Below are 13,066 nucleotides of genomic sequence, written 5' to 3'. Positions count from 1 at the left end.
GTGGAGGCAAACCATGGTGCATCCCAGCAGGATTGAATTGCTTCAGAGGGGGACCTCTTGCATCTTGAAGATTAGTGCCTGAGGGCTATAACCTGGCTCCCTGATCAACTAGCCTTGTCACGTAAAAGGACGTTCTATTTAGCACATGGGGTCTTTTCCACCTAGAACATCCCAGTTATTAACTGGCATGTGTCTATGGCACCATTTCCCAATCCAGTGTCCTGCAGATAATTTAGATTTCTACTACCTTTAATTCCTATTACTTTGGCAAATGTGTTCAGTTATTTAGGCACAAAGTCAGAGAATACCATGAGGACCTCTTCCTGTCCCTGGCAATAAAAATAAAAGAATTACAAATGAAACAATTAGTAATTGCTGCCTTTCATGATTATTATTATTATTATTTAACTTTATTTATATAGCGCTGTAGATTTACACAGCCTGTAGGCCACTTGCCTGAGACAGCTGCCTCTGTCCACCAAAATAGTAACACCAACCCTGTCTAAAAGCCATGGATTTCATGTTAACTTAGATATAGAGCAAGCTCTGGTGACAGGCTTGAGGGTCCCAGCAGGCAAGCATTGATCTGGGAACCCAGTCCCACCACCGCTGGCTCTGGCTGGGGAAAGAGCAAGGGCAAGATGGCAGGAAGCACTGATTAATTGAGCCCCATGGCAGGTGGGAGGATGACATCTGATCATCAGTCGCATACCAGACTGATAAAACAAAGTTTCAAGTTGGGGAGGTGGAGGTTTAAGAACACTGGAGGATCCTTCCATTCATGGTATCAAATGTCAGGGGCCCTCCACCACATAACCTTCCCAATGGACCCATGACAAAGAAGAAAGGGATGGATGTTCACCTTTTCCAAGGGCATCTTTCCTAAAATGTCTGCCATGGAAAAGGAATTCACCAGAGCTCATCCCTCTCGATAAGTCTGGAGACCAGTCAGGCCCACCTTGGACCCCCGAGTACCTGCAGAAAATACAATTACATGTAAATATATTTAGACAGTCTTCTGTGTAACATCAAAAAGACAATGAAATTGTTCTGAGGGCAAAAGTAGCCAGAATATTCCTTAAAAGACAAAATACAGTGGCCTGTCGGTCTATGCTAGGGTTTGGTTCCAGGACCACCTGGGGATACCAAAATCTCTGGATGCTCAAGTCTCATTCATTACAATGGCAGAGTAAAATGCTATATCCCTTATATAGGCTTGCCATAACCCGGTGGGAGGCGTGACTCCCCCGCTTTCTAGGGGACGTTCCCGTCCCGTCACGCCCTCTTCAATTCTGCCCGGCTCCTGGCCCTGCTGCATCCCTATATTGTGATGAGCGCAACAGCCAGGGCTCTGCTGCTCGGCCTTTCCCCTATTGGCCAGCCCTCCCAAGGAGCAGGCTTAGTCAGGCAGGGCAACAAGGCGCCAGGAGGAGGAGCAGGGCCAGGCAGGTTGGCAACAGCAGTGGCCCCCGCCCGTCCAGGCAGGCCGCTGGGAGAGGGGAGTAAAGGGCCCTGGCCTCTGGGGCAGCCCGGCCTGGGGAAGGAAAGGGCCCTTTCCTGGAACCCCTGCCCCCCAGCCCTCCTCCTCCTCCTCCTGTTCTTGCAAGGAAGGGGCTCTGAAGCGCCGGGAGAGCTGCCTCACCAAAGGGGAGGGGTGCCTCAGGGACCCAGCCGTCGGAGAGGAAGAGGAGGAAGAACCTTGGCAAGGTTCAGAAGAGGAGGAAGGGGCTGGCACCCGGGAGAGGCAAGAGGGCACCTTCCAGGCCCCTCCTGGGCCCCAGGCTCCCCCCCAGGATCGCCCCCATCGGACATGGGAAGCCCCCTCCCTAAGGCCCCCCAAACACACACCCCTCTCCTCTCTAACCCTCTCTCTGACTCCCTCTCCCCGTTACCCCACTTTAACAGAGCCCTCTCTAACCCCCCTTCTATCTACCACCTTCTCTCCATCTAAACTCCCCTCCAACCCCTCTCTATCTACTCTCCCCTCTCTCTAACCCAGTGATCCCCAAACTGTGCTCTTGAAGTAATTTTGGACTTCAGCTCCCAGAATCTCAGACTATTGGGTAACATGTCTGAGGCTACTGGGAGTTGAAGTCCAAAATCTCTTAAAGGACACAGTTTGGGAACCACTACTCTAACCCCCTTATTTAATAATAATAATAATAATAATAATAATAATAATAGGATTTATTTATATACCGCCCAATCACTGGGAATCCGAGCGGTTTGTGAAATTCACAGATAGCCAAACTACACAGGCAGATCAGCTCCTGGCACTGAACAAGCAGAGCTCTGCTCTGGAGCCACAACAAACTATATTTCCCAGAATTCCATAGCATAGATCCAGGACAGTTAAAGTACTGTCAGACTGGGTTATTTCTGCAGTGTGTATGTAGTCTGTGAGCCCTGCAGAGAGAACAACTCTGGTGCTTTAGAATTTAAGCCCATCTAACCCCCCTCTATCTAACGCCCTTATTTAAGTCTTTTCTAAGCCCCCCTCTAACCCCTCTCTATCTTATTCCTCTTTATCCAACCCTAACCCCCTCTAGGTACCCCATCTAGCCCTCCTTCTATAGCCCCCCTTTCTCAAACCCCCTTATTTAACCCCCCTTCTATCTAACCCTATATATTTTTTAAAAAACCAGCAATTTTTTCATGCCCTCCATTTTTATAAAAGTGTCCTACATTTGAAAATGTTGTTCTACATTTGTCCCAGTTTGGAGGTCCTGACTTATGGCAACCCTACCCTTATATAAAATAACAAAAATCAAAGTTTGCTTTTGGGAATTTATATACTGTAATTAAGTTGAGGCTATCGTACTTTGGACACATTGTGAGATCACATGACTGTTTAGAAAAGATTATGATGATCAATAAATTGGGAGAAAACACAATGTACAGGTGGATTGATTCAGGGAAGCCAAAATGCTGAACCTGTTATTATAACAGTATCCGTTGGACGTCTCTCATTCACAAAGTCACTCTAGCCCAGTGATGGTGGACCTTTTAGAGATCAAGTGCTCAAATTCAGTGGCGTTCCCACACTTGGTGTCACCCAGTGCCAATTGTGTGTGTGAGATTTCCAGGGCGCGGGATGTGTGTCTTCTGTGGGCAGGACTTCTGGGAGAAGGACCTCAGGGGGAGAAAAACTCAAGACACACTCGCAATAGCAATCCCCCCCCTCCCCAATGAAACTGCCAAGAAAACTGCATGATAGCTTCACCTTATGGTCACCATACATTGGAAATGACTTGAAGGCACCAGATACAAATCACACTCTCTCATCCTCAAGGGATGGCAAGGGAAAACCCCCTCTGCTTCTTCCTCTTCCCTCCCCTGCCTTTAACTGCCTTTGAGAAGCCAGTTAAAGGCACAGGAGGGTAGGGGGGAGGAAGAAATAGGCATGCACCTCCCACTCTCCTGTCCCTTCAACAGTCTCCAGCTCCCAGACCTGGGCCTCCCTTGTCAGCAGGTTTCCTCCTCCGCGTGCCCTTAGAGGGCATGCATGCCATAGTTTAGCCACCACTGCTCTAGGCTGAAGCCAGCCTGACAGCACAGAACAAGAAAATCTTTGGATTACCCCAAAGATTTAGCCACTAGGGTTGGTGTCACCTGTTGTGGGCTAGTAATGGCACTGGTAGTGGCAGCAGCAGCAGCAGAAAGCTCTGCCAACCCTTCCTTCCCTCTGCCTCACCTATCCAGACACAGAAAGACCTGTGTAGCTGGGCGGATGAGGCAGTGGACAGTGCTGCCAACACTTCCCTTCCTCTGCTTTGCCTGGGTGTTCACCTTGCCTGAAGCTGGAGGCTGTTGTCTCCCATCCTTCCTCTTCTTAACTCCTGAGTCTTAGCACTACCTACTGAAAACAGTATTGAATTATCTTGCTTGTTTTAATGGGACTACTCTAAATGCTATTTAAATGATGCATGCATCCAAAGAGGCCAGACACTGCACCAAAGCTGAGCTCCAGTCCTTAGAACTGGAGCATGGCTTTGGCGCAGCTTCCAGCCTCTTAGGACCCATGCATCATTTAAACAGCATACCTCCAAAGTGACCTGAAGCAGCTTTATTTTGGTCTGTCTGTTTGGGCATGAAGGATACTTTTTCAATCACTCATTGTTGATTTCATAATATGTTAGCTAATAGTAATAAATGCTGACACTTACAATTTATAAAGGCTGTTAAATTTTGTTCAAAACCCAAATAGATATCTTCCCCCCACAAACACATACACTTTCCAGGCATACATAGTTAAATCCTACAGGCCAGGAAGAGTTTATTCATTTTATTATTCTCAGGGCATTGCTGAATATTTGGATGTTTTCCTTGTGTGTGTATTTAAGTAAAAATGAAATGCACACATATAACAATGGGTAATACTTGGCTTGACAGAAGAATGTCAAAAAAGGATCTGGATTCTTTATGAATCACAGATTGAATATGAGTGAACCATGTGCTGCGGCAGGTAAAAAAAGCCAATGTGATTCTAGGCTGCATAAATAGGAGTATAGTGTCTAGACTGAGGGAAATAACAGTACCATTGTGATGGGAGTTGCTAAGCAGATTTAGCTTCCTGGCAGCAAAGTGCAGTTCAGGAAGACTGTAAGGAGGGGCTGTGGGGGAATTGCAATGTATAAAAGGTGATTGTGTGTGTTTGTGCGTGTGAGTGAGAGAGACAGTCAAAGGAGGCTGGAGAGAGAGAGGAAAAAACAAAGGGTTCCAGTAGTTCAGTGAGTTTCAGACTGGAAGACAGAGAGTCGGAGGTGGTTGGCTGATTCAGTTAGTCCAGTCAGAGACTAGGTGGTAATCCTGTTGAAAGAGACAGAATAAAGAATCATAGAGTTGGAAGAGACCACAAGGGCTATGCAGTCCAACCCACTTCTGCCATGCAGGAACTCACAATCAAAGCATCCCAGACAGATGGCCATCCAGCCTCTGCTTAAAGACCTCCAAAGAAGGAGACTCCACTACATTCCAAGGAAGGAGTGTGTTCCACTGTCGAACAGCCCTTACTGTCAGGAAGTTCTTCCTAATGTTGAGGAATCTCTTTTCCTGCAGCTTGCATCCATTGCTCCGGGTCCTAGTCTCTGGACCAGCAGAAAACAAGCTTGCTCCCTCCTTAATATGACATCCCTTCAAATAGTTAAACAGGGCTATCATATCAACTCTTAACCTTCTCTTCTCCTGACTAAACATCCCCAGCTCCCTCAGTCGTTCATTGTAAGGCATGATTTCCAGACCCTTCACCATTTTAGTCCCCCTCCTTTGGACACGCTCCAGTTTCTCAATGTCCTTTTTGAATTGTGGTGCCCAGAACTGGACACAATATTCCAGGTGGGGCCTGACCAGAGCAGGATATAGTGGGACTATTACTTACCTTGATCTAGACACTATATTTCTATTGATACAGCCTGAAATCGCATTGGCCTTTTTATCTGCTGCATCACACTGTTGACTCATGTTCAACTTGTGGTCTACTTGGACTCCTAGATCCCTTTTGCATGTAGTCTCCTTCAGCCAGGTGTCCCCCAGCTTATATCTTCCCAAGTGCAGTACCTTACATTTCTCCCTGTTGAAGTTCATTTTGTTTATTTTGGCCCATCTTTCAGGTCCTTTTGAATTCTGATCCTGTCCTCAGAGGTATTAGCTGTCCCTCCTAATTTGGTGTCTTCTGCAAATGTGATAAGCATGCCCCCAATTCTGTCATCCAAGTTATTGATAAAGATGGATGTATTCTTTGGAGGAGGTCATGGGTATGAATTTGCAGGACCTAAGGATAGAATAGAACCACAGAATCCTAGAGTTGGAAGAGACCACGAGGGCCACCCAGTCCAAGTGCCCCATTCTGCCATGCAGGAACTCTCTATCAAAGCATACCCAGAGGAGCCAAGGGGGTCTTGGGGATCTCTCACCCACAGAATCGCCATGGATCGAGGTTGGATAACTAGAACCTCCCAGCCTCCTGGGGCATTTGGGGTCCCTACGTCTCCCTTCTCACCTTCCTCCTCCCCAAAGCTCAAAGATATCCAGAGAGGACCCTCCTTCTCTGCTCAATACCATACACCGGAAATGAGGTCATATGAGAGCCGCCATGTTCTCCTCTTTCCCCCCCAACTGACCCCTCTAGGAACTTGCTCTCGCTGCTCCTGGGAGGAGAAGGGGCGGGGCTTCTTTCCTTCCTGCAAAACGTCTATTCACACACCGGAAGTGAGGTCACAGAGGGGAGCCTCCATCTCCCTCGCCCTCCTTACCCCTCTAGGAACGTGCTCTCGCTGCTCCTGGGAGGAGAAGGGGCGGGGCTTCTTTCCTTCCTGCAAAACTTCTATTCACACACCGGAAGTGAGGTCACAGAGGGGAGCCTCCATCTCCCTGGCCCTCCTTGACCCCTCTAGGAACGTGCTCTCGCTGCTCCTGGGAGGAGAAGGGGCGGGGCTTCTTTCCTTCCTGCAAAACTTCTATTCACACACCGGAAGTGAGGTCACAGAGGGGAGCCTCCATCTCCCTCGCCCTCCTTGACCCCTCTAGGAACGTGCTCTTTCCTTCTTGTCAGACTCTGAGGAGGAAGAGGCTCCAGGTAAAGACCAGAGGAAGAGCCCCTTGAAATGGAGGCAAGGAGCAGGTCCCTGGCCGCTTCTCCCCCCAGAAGCCGTTTCCCTTAGGAGCCCCTGAAGGAGGGAGGGCGAGGCAGACCGGGGACTCCTGCTCAGCCATGGAAGCCCTGGGTGGCCTTGGCGAGTCACACTCTCAGCCCCAGAGGAAAGCCCGCCTGAGGGCTGCCCTGAGGACCCAGAAGGGGAGGGACGGTATGTTCCACAAAATGGAGGGAGGGAGGAGGGGATTAAACTGAGCTTTAACCTCTTCTCTTGCTGAAGTCTTCAGTTTTTGTTGCTTTAAAACAGTGCTCCCCAAACGGTGCCCTTTAAGAGGCTTTGGACTTCATCTCCCAGGAGCCTCCGCCATGTTGGCCAATAGTCTGGGATTCTGGGAGCTGGAGTCCAAAACGCCTTCAAGAGCAGAGTTTGGGGACCACTGCTTTAGTCCATTGGCCCCCTGACTATGGCCTTTAGGAGATTTTGGACTCGGGTTCCCAGAAGCCTCAGCCAGCCAAAAACACTTTGACTGGATAAAGAAACAGCCCCTTGGCAACTAGCTCCCTTTGGGGTGTGTGTGTGTGTGTGTGTGTGTCAAGGGACACTAGTGCCTCTTGGCAGGTGTGTATGTGAGCGCATAGGGGTCTTTGGAGGTCAAAGGCCAGCCCTGGTGCTGATGCTTTCCCCCCACTCCTCCTTTGTCCCTCCAGACGTTGAGGAACTGTGCCTCCCATCAGCCCCTTAAATAGCATAGCAATAAGTGGGAGGTGCTGGGAGTTGTCCTCTGGCACCAGCGGCTGGGCTCAGGGTTCCCACCCCTGCATTAATGCTAAGCCACAGGGCTTTTTCTTGTTGTTGTTTTGGAAGGGTGTTTCTGATGAAGAAGGAAGTCTTTTTGTTGTTCTTCTGTGCTGTCAGATTGGATTCAGCCTCAGGTTACTCTGTGAATGAGATGCTTCCAAGAGACCTTGTTATGAACATCTTTGAACAGGTCTTGCAAGCAGACTCTTCTGGCTTCCTTGGGTCAATCCACCTGCAGCGCGCTCTTTTCCTTTTCCTGCTGCCTTCCACTTTACCGACCAACATTGTTTTTTTCAGTGAGCCATCTCATCTCATGATGTGTCTGAAGTAGGAGAGCCTTGGTTTAGTTATTTTGTCTTCTAGGGAATGTTCAGGCCTGGTTTTCTCTCAGACCCATTTGCTTGTCTTTTTGGTGGTCCATGGAACACAGCATAAGAGTTTGCACATATACAGCTTCCTTTGCACTTTCTGCAGGTGGGCAGAGAGGTCCAGATAGCCCTGCCTGGACTCCAAACAGAGAGGAAGGAGAGTCTCCACTGAATTCCTCCTCCATGGAAGAAACAATAAGAAAGATGTCCTTGGAAAAGGTTAACCTTCATCTCCTCCTCCTTTGCAGTTGAACCATTGGGAGGGTTCTCCAACAGAGGGTCCCAAATAGTTGATAACCAAGAGCAGAGGGATTTCCCCCTCCCGACTGTTGTTCAACTCTGCCTCCCATGAATCGAATCCTTGGTGCGCCAGTCTGGGATGTGATTGGTGCTCAAATGCTATCCTCCACCCTGCAGTGACCCAGTTGATCAGTGTTTCCTGCCATTCCCTCCCCCAGCCAATCAAGGCCTTGGAACAGGTGAATGTTCCCTCCTTCCTTCTTTGCAATAGAACCATTGGGAGGGATCTGCAACAAGAAGTCCCAAACGGTTGATGCCCAGGGCAAAAGGATATCTTTACCTAAAATGTACTTCAGTTCATCCTCCCAAGGATTGAATTTAGGCAGTGTTGGTCCACCATTTTGTTGGAGAGAGGCACCTGACGCATGAAACATAGCAATTGCTAATGATTTAATTTGTTACTTTCAGTCCTTCATTTGGGTCAAGGGTGAGAAGAAGCCATTGTGGTGGTCTCTGCCTCACAGGCTTAAGGATCTTGACAGTGTGGGTTACAAATGCAAAGCATCTGCTAGTTGAGTGAGGCTGCCCTTGACTTATGCCAGTTAGCGATGCAGATTGAGAAGACCTATGTGGAAGTGTTCCCACATGCTAAATAAAATCTATCGCATGAGAAATCTAGTTCATCAGGAAGGCTGCTTGTAACCTTATCTTCACCTGATGAGTTATCTCAAGATATGGGGAGTTAATAAAAAGAGATGAAGGAGTATCCAGGCATGTCTTTTTCTGTCCGTATTCTGAAGCAATAACATAATATTTGGGATGCACCGTGATTTTTCCTCCAACCTTATAAGTCACTCTCTGGATGGGGGCTGTTTTCTTTTGCAGGTGGCCTTTGAGGATGTGGCTGTGTATTTCACAGAAGAGGAATGGAATTTATTGGATTGGAACCAAAGATCTTTGTACTGGAGTGTCATGATACAAAACTATGAGAATGTGTCCTCCCTCGGTAAGGAATTTGAATCCATTACCCTTCGTATGGAAAGTTAGGATTCTTTCATGCTACCCGTGATAGTGCTATGATTCCACTTTAATTGTTATGACCATATCCAGTAGAATCTTGCAATTTGTAATGAGGCATTAGAGCTCCCCAATTAAGGACTCTTCCTCCCTCCCTAAACTGGGAATCCTAAGATTCTGGAGGTAGGAATCATGACAGTTAATGTTTTTTTGCCCCCCAAAATGACCCACATCCCAGAGCCCCTTTTCCAAGTATTTGGCCCCTTTTTCAGCCTTTCTGTGTCCTGGGCAGGCCTCTAACTTCCTCTTAGGAGAAAGGCTTCCCCTGGCCCTAAAATGATTGAGAGAGGGCCCAACACTGTCAAAACTGACCCCACTTCCTCTAAGGAATGTTGAAGGATATTAAGGTAAACGTAGTCCCTTGACATGAATGTCTAGCTGTAACTGACTGTAGCGGGTAGTGCTCACCTCTGTTATGAAGCTGAAGAGCCAGTGTTGTCTGAGGACTGTTCTGGTAATCATGTGGCCATTATGACTGCGCCAAATCTTGTTATTTGCCCACTGAAATGGTACCTTTTTACCTGTGTTTGCATGCTTTCAAACTGCTAGGTTGGCAGAAGCTGGGACTAGTAACAGGAGCTTACCCCATCATGCAGCACTCAGGCCATGAACTGCCAACCTTCCGATGATCTGCCAATCATCAGAATTGGCATGTTAACCAATAAGCCACCACATCCCTGAAAGATACAGTGGGCCCTCCTTATAGGCAGATTTGCCATGCGCGGATCTGAGCATCCACGGATGGCAAGTCCATATTGTCCCCAATGGCAGTGCGCACGGACCCACGCCGCCATTGGGGACAAAAGTCCCTACTCCTCCCCTCCCTCCTCCTTCCTTCATTCCCCTCTCCTTCCCTGCCTTCCTCCTTCCCTACATTCTTCCTTCCTTGTTCCTTCCTCCCACTCTCCTTCCCTCTCCTTCCTTGCTAACCTGCTTCCGCAGAGGCTTGAGTCTCGTAGCCACAGGCCCAGGAGGCCAATACGGAGCGTCTGGCTCTCTTGGAACTCTTGTTGCATCCATGCTAGAGGACTCACCGGGTGAGTCCTCCAGTGTGGATGTAGCATCCTGGCTCAAGGCTATGGTATTCTAGGAGCTCTGGACCCCACAGCATACTCCAACTCCCAGAATTCCATAGCCTTGAGCCAGAAAAGAGTTAAAGCAGTGCCAAACTGGGTGAGCCCTCCAGTATGGATACAGCATCCTGGCTCAGCCTTTCCTATTTATAAATAAATAAATGACATTCTCCCCAAATGGGAATCAAAGTGACTTCTCCTTCCAGCTTCATGTTCACCTTCTATCCCAGATAGTCTATCAAGGTGTTTTGTTAGCTGTTGTGACTAAGATCTATGAAGGGGGCAAAGGAGACAGAGTACTTCCTCTTTCCTTGATGTTTCTTTTCCTTCTTGAGCTGCCTTAGTTCCATGGTTTCTTCCAGAAATCCTTCCTCTCCAAATGCTGAGATTCAGTCTTAACTATCCTTCTTCTTATAGGAGACCTTCTGATTCATCTGAACATTCACACAGGACAGAAAACATACAAATGCCTGCTGTGTGGGAAATGTTTTACTCGGAAGTCAAATCTTCTTGTTCATCAGAGAATCCACACAGGAGAGAAACCATACAAATGCCAGCAGTGTGGAAAATGTGTTGCTCACAGGTCAAACCTCCGGTCTCATCAGAGAAGCCACACAGGAGAGAAACCATACAAATGCCAGCAGTGTGGAAAGTGTTTTGCTTACAAGACAGACTTTGTGGCTCATCAGAGCGTCCACACAGGAGAGAAACCATACAAATGCCAGCAGTGTGGAAAGTGTTTTGCTCACAAGTCAGACGTTTTCAGGCATGAGAGACTCCACACAGGAGAGAAACCATATAAGTGCCAGCAGTGTGGAATATGTTTTGCTAGCAAGTCAAACCTTAAAATACACGAGAGAGTTCACACAGGAGAGAAACCACACAAATGCCAGCAGTGTGGAAAATGTTTTGTTTCTAACTCAGCCCTTCTGCGTCATCAAAGAGTCCACACAGGAGAAAAACCTTACAAATGCCAGCAGTGTGGAAAATGCTTTGCTGACAGGTCAGTCCTTTTGAGACATCAGAAGACAAAGTGTTCAAATGTCAGCAATGAGGAAAATGTTTTGCTCAGGACTCAACCCCTTTTAAGGCATCCGATTGTCCACAGTGCAGAGAAAATGGAAGTGTGACATACTTTTTGTTTATAGAGACAGCGTATCTGATCTATCTTGTAAAACTATTAGAATTTTCTTTGAAGCTAGTTTTGTTTCAAAGCATGTGATTTTAAACTATCTAGCACTTATATGTTCATTCAATAAATCTTTGAATTAATTGGAGCATTCTGCTTTCTAATACTCCCTAGTACATTTGGTTGTGACCATGATTGTCGAATGTGTGTTCATATTATTGGGGGGGGGGGAGTGTTATTTCTTACTCTTTCATGCACCCATGCTCACACACAGTGTTCACTGACTTCTAGTTTTAATGCTGACATCTTCCTATCCTCAGGACTTAAATGTAAGGAGGAAAGGAGCGTGGCTTTTTTTCAGCCCCCCACCCTGTTATATGCTTTTGCTGCCCTTTTTACTTGTGGTCAGCGCCCCAGTTTGGGCTCCTCTTATAATATTAAAGACTAATCTCTTCCAGAAGGCTTATCCAAATAATTTTTAAATTGTAAATTTTAAATGATGGATTTAAAATATTGATTGTTTTGTTGTTCCCTGCCTGGATCCATGGAGAGAGGTGGGAAATAAATAAATACAGTTGTTGTTATTTCATCCTGTACCAGGGGGTGGGCCTATCTTGGATCCCCAGGTACTCACCTCATCAGGTGTTCTTGTTTTTGTTATTCTTCTCCAGCCTAGAAGCCTCTACACATTCACAGAATCACAGAGCCTGTGTCTTTCTTTAACTTTCAGCCCTCAAACCAGTACATATACACAAAATGGCATCACTTATCTGGAGCTTTGTGTGTGTTTACATGTATATGTCACCACATAGCCTTTGCCTCAGAAAGGATCTTTTAAAAATATATTTAAGCCATTGACCTTGAACATATACGTATTTGATCTAATTTGGAAAAGCGGTATATAAATAAACGTTGTTGTTGTTGTTATTATTATTATTATTATTATTATTACTAAAATCAGCTCTCCTAAAGTCTAGAATGTGTGTCTGACTTGCCTGGCTTCTCCTTTCCACTGTATAACAAACTCCAGGAGAACATGATCACTCCCACCTCAATAAGATACCCCTTCAAATATTTCAACAGGGCTATCATATCACCTCTTAACCTTCTTTTCTCCAGGCAAATCATCCCCAGCTCCCTCTTTCCTCATAAGGCATGGTTTCCAGACCCTTCACCATTTTGGTTGCCCTTTTCTGGACATAGTCCAGCTTCTCACCATCTTTTTTTGAATTGTGGTGCCCAGAACTGGACACGGTATTCTAGGTAGGGCCTGACCAAAGCAAAATAGAGTGACATTATTACTTCCCTTGATCATCATATGACCTCCATCTCTAATCCAATGCCAAAAACTCTTCAACATTTCCTACCCAAAGTCCCTTGCACGCCTATCTGGTTGCGAAGCTCCTCACATCTCCTCACATCCTTGGAAGAGGCCACAAGGGCAATCCAGTCCCTTTCTGCCATGCAGGAAGTCTCAAAGCATCCCCAACAGATGGCCCTCCAGCCTCTGCTTAAAGACCTCCAAGGAAGGAGACTCCACCAATCTCCATCCCAGCCCAGTTCTCTTCCAAGGACAACAAGAGGCAAGCAGTGTGTGTCTAAGTCCATGGGAGGCTAGGCTGGCCCCCTCCCTCCTGGCTTTTCGCTGGCAAGCAAAAACATTTTTATTCCAGCAAGCTTTTTAAAATCACGCAGGCCTGGTGTTATTGCAGGGGGGGTGGTGGTTTAGATTGTTTTTAACCTTGTATGTTTTACATTTTGTATGTTGTATTTTTAAAAGCTTTTTAC

At 47.0% G+C, this 13,066-nt stretch overlaps 1 protein-coding gene across 1 annotated transcript in view; it reads left to right on the top strand.

Annotated features, from left to right (window-relative positions):
- Positions 1–11,715, top strand: part of LOC149320404 (uncharacterized) — a 59,233-nt gene extending 47,518 nt beyond the window's left edge. The window contains exon 7 of the mRNA XM_089500369.1: positions 10,570–11,715. Within this exon, the coding sequence (XP_089356495.1) occupies positions 10,570–11,279 (710 nt within the window). The 3' untranslated portion in view covers positions 11,280–11,715. The remainder of the gene's footprint in view (positions 1–10,569) is intronic.
- The last annotated feature ends 1,351 nt before the right edge of the window (positions 11,716–13,066 follow it).

Source organism: Sceloporus occidentalis, unplaced genomic scaffold (genome assembly GCF_023333645.1).
Source record: "Sceloporus occidentalis isolate IW3139 unplaced genomic scaffold, rSceOcc1.0.p SCAF_1, whole genome shotgun sequence".
Taxonomy (NCBI): domain Eukaryota; kingdom Metazoa; phylum Chordata; class Lepidosauria; order Squamata; family Phrynosomatidae; genus Sceloporus; species Sceloporus occidentalis.
The sequence above is the reverse complement of the archived record's forward strand: the minus strand, read 5'-3'. Positions and strand labels throughout refer to the sequence as shown.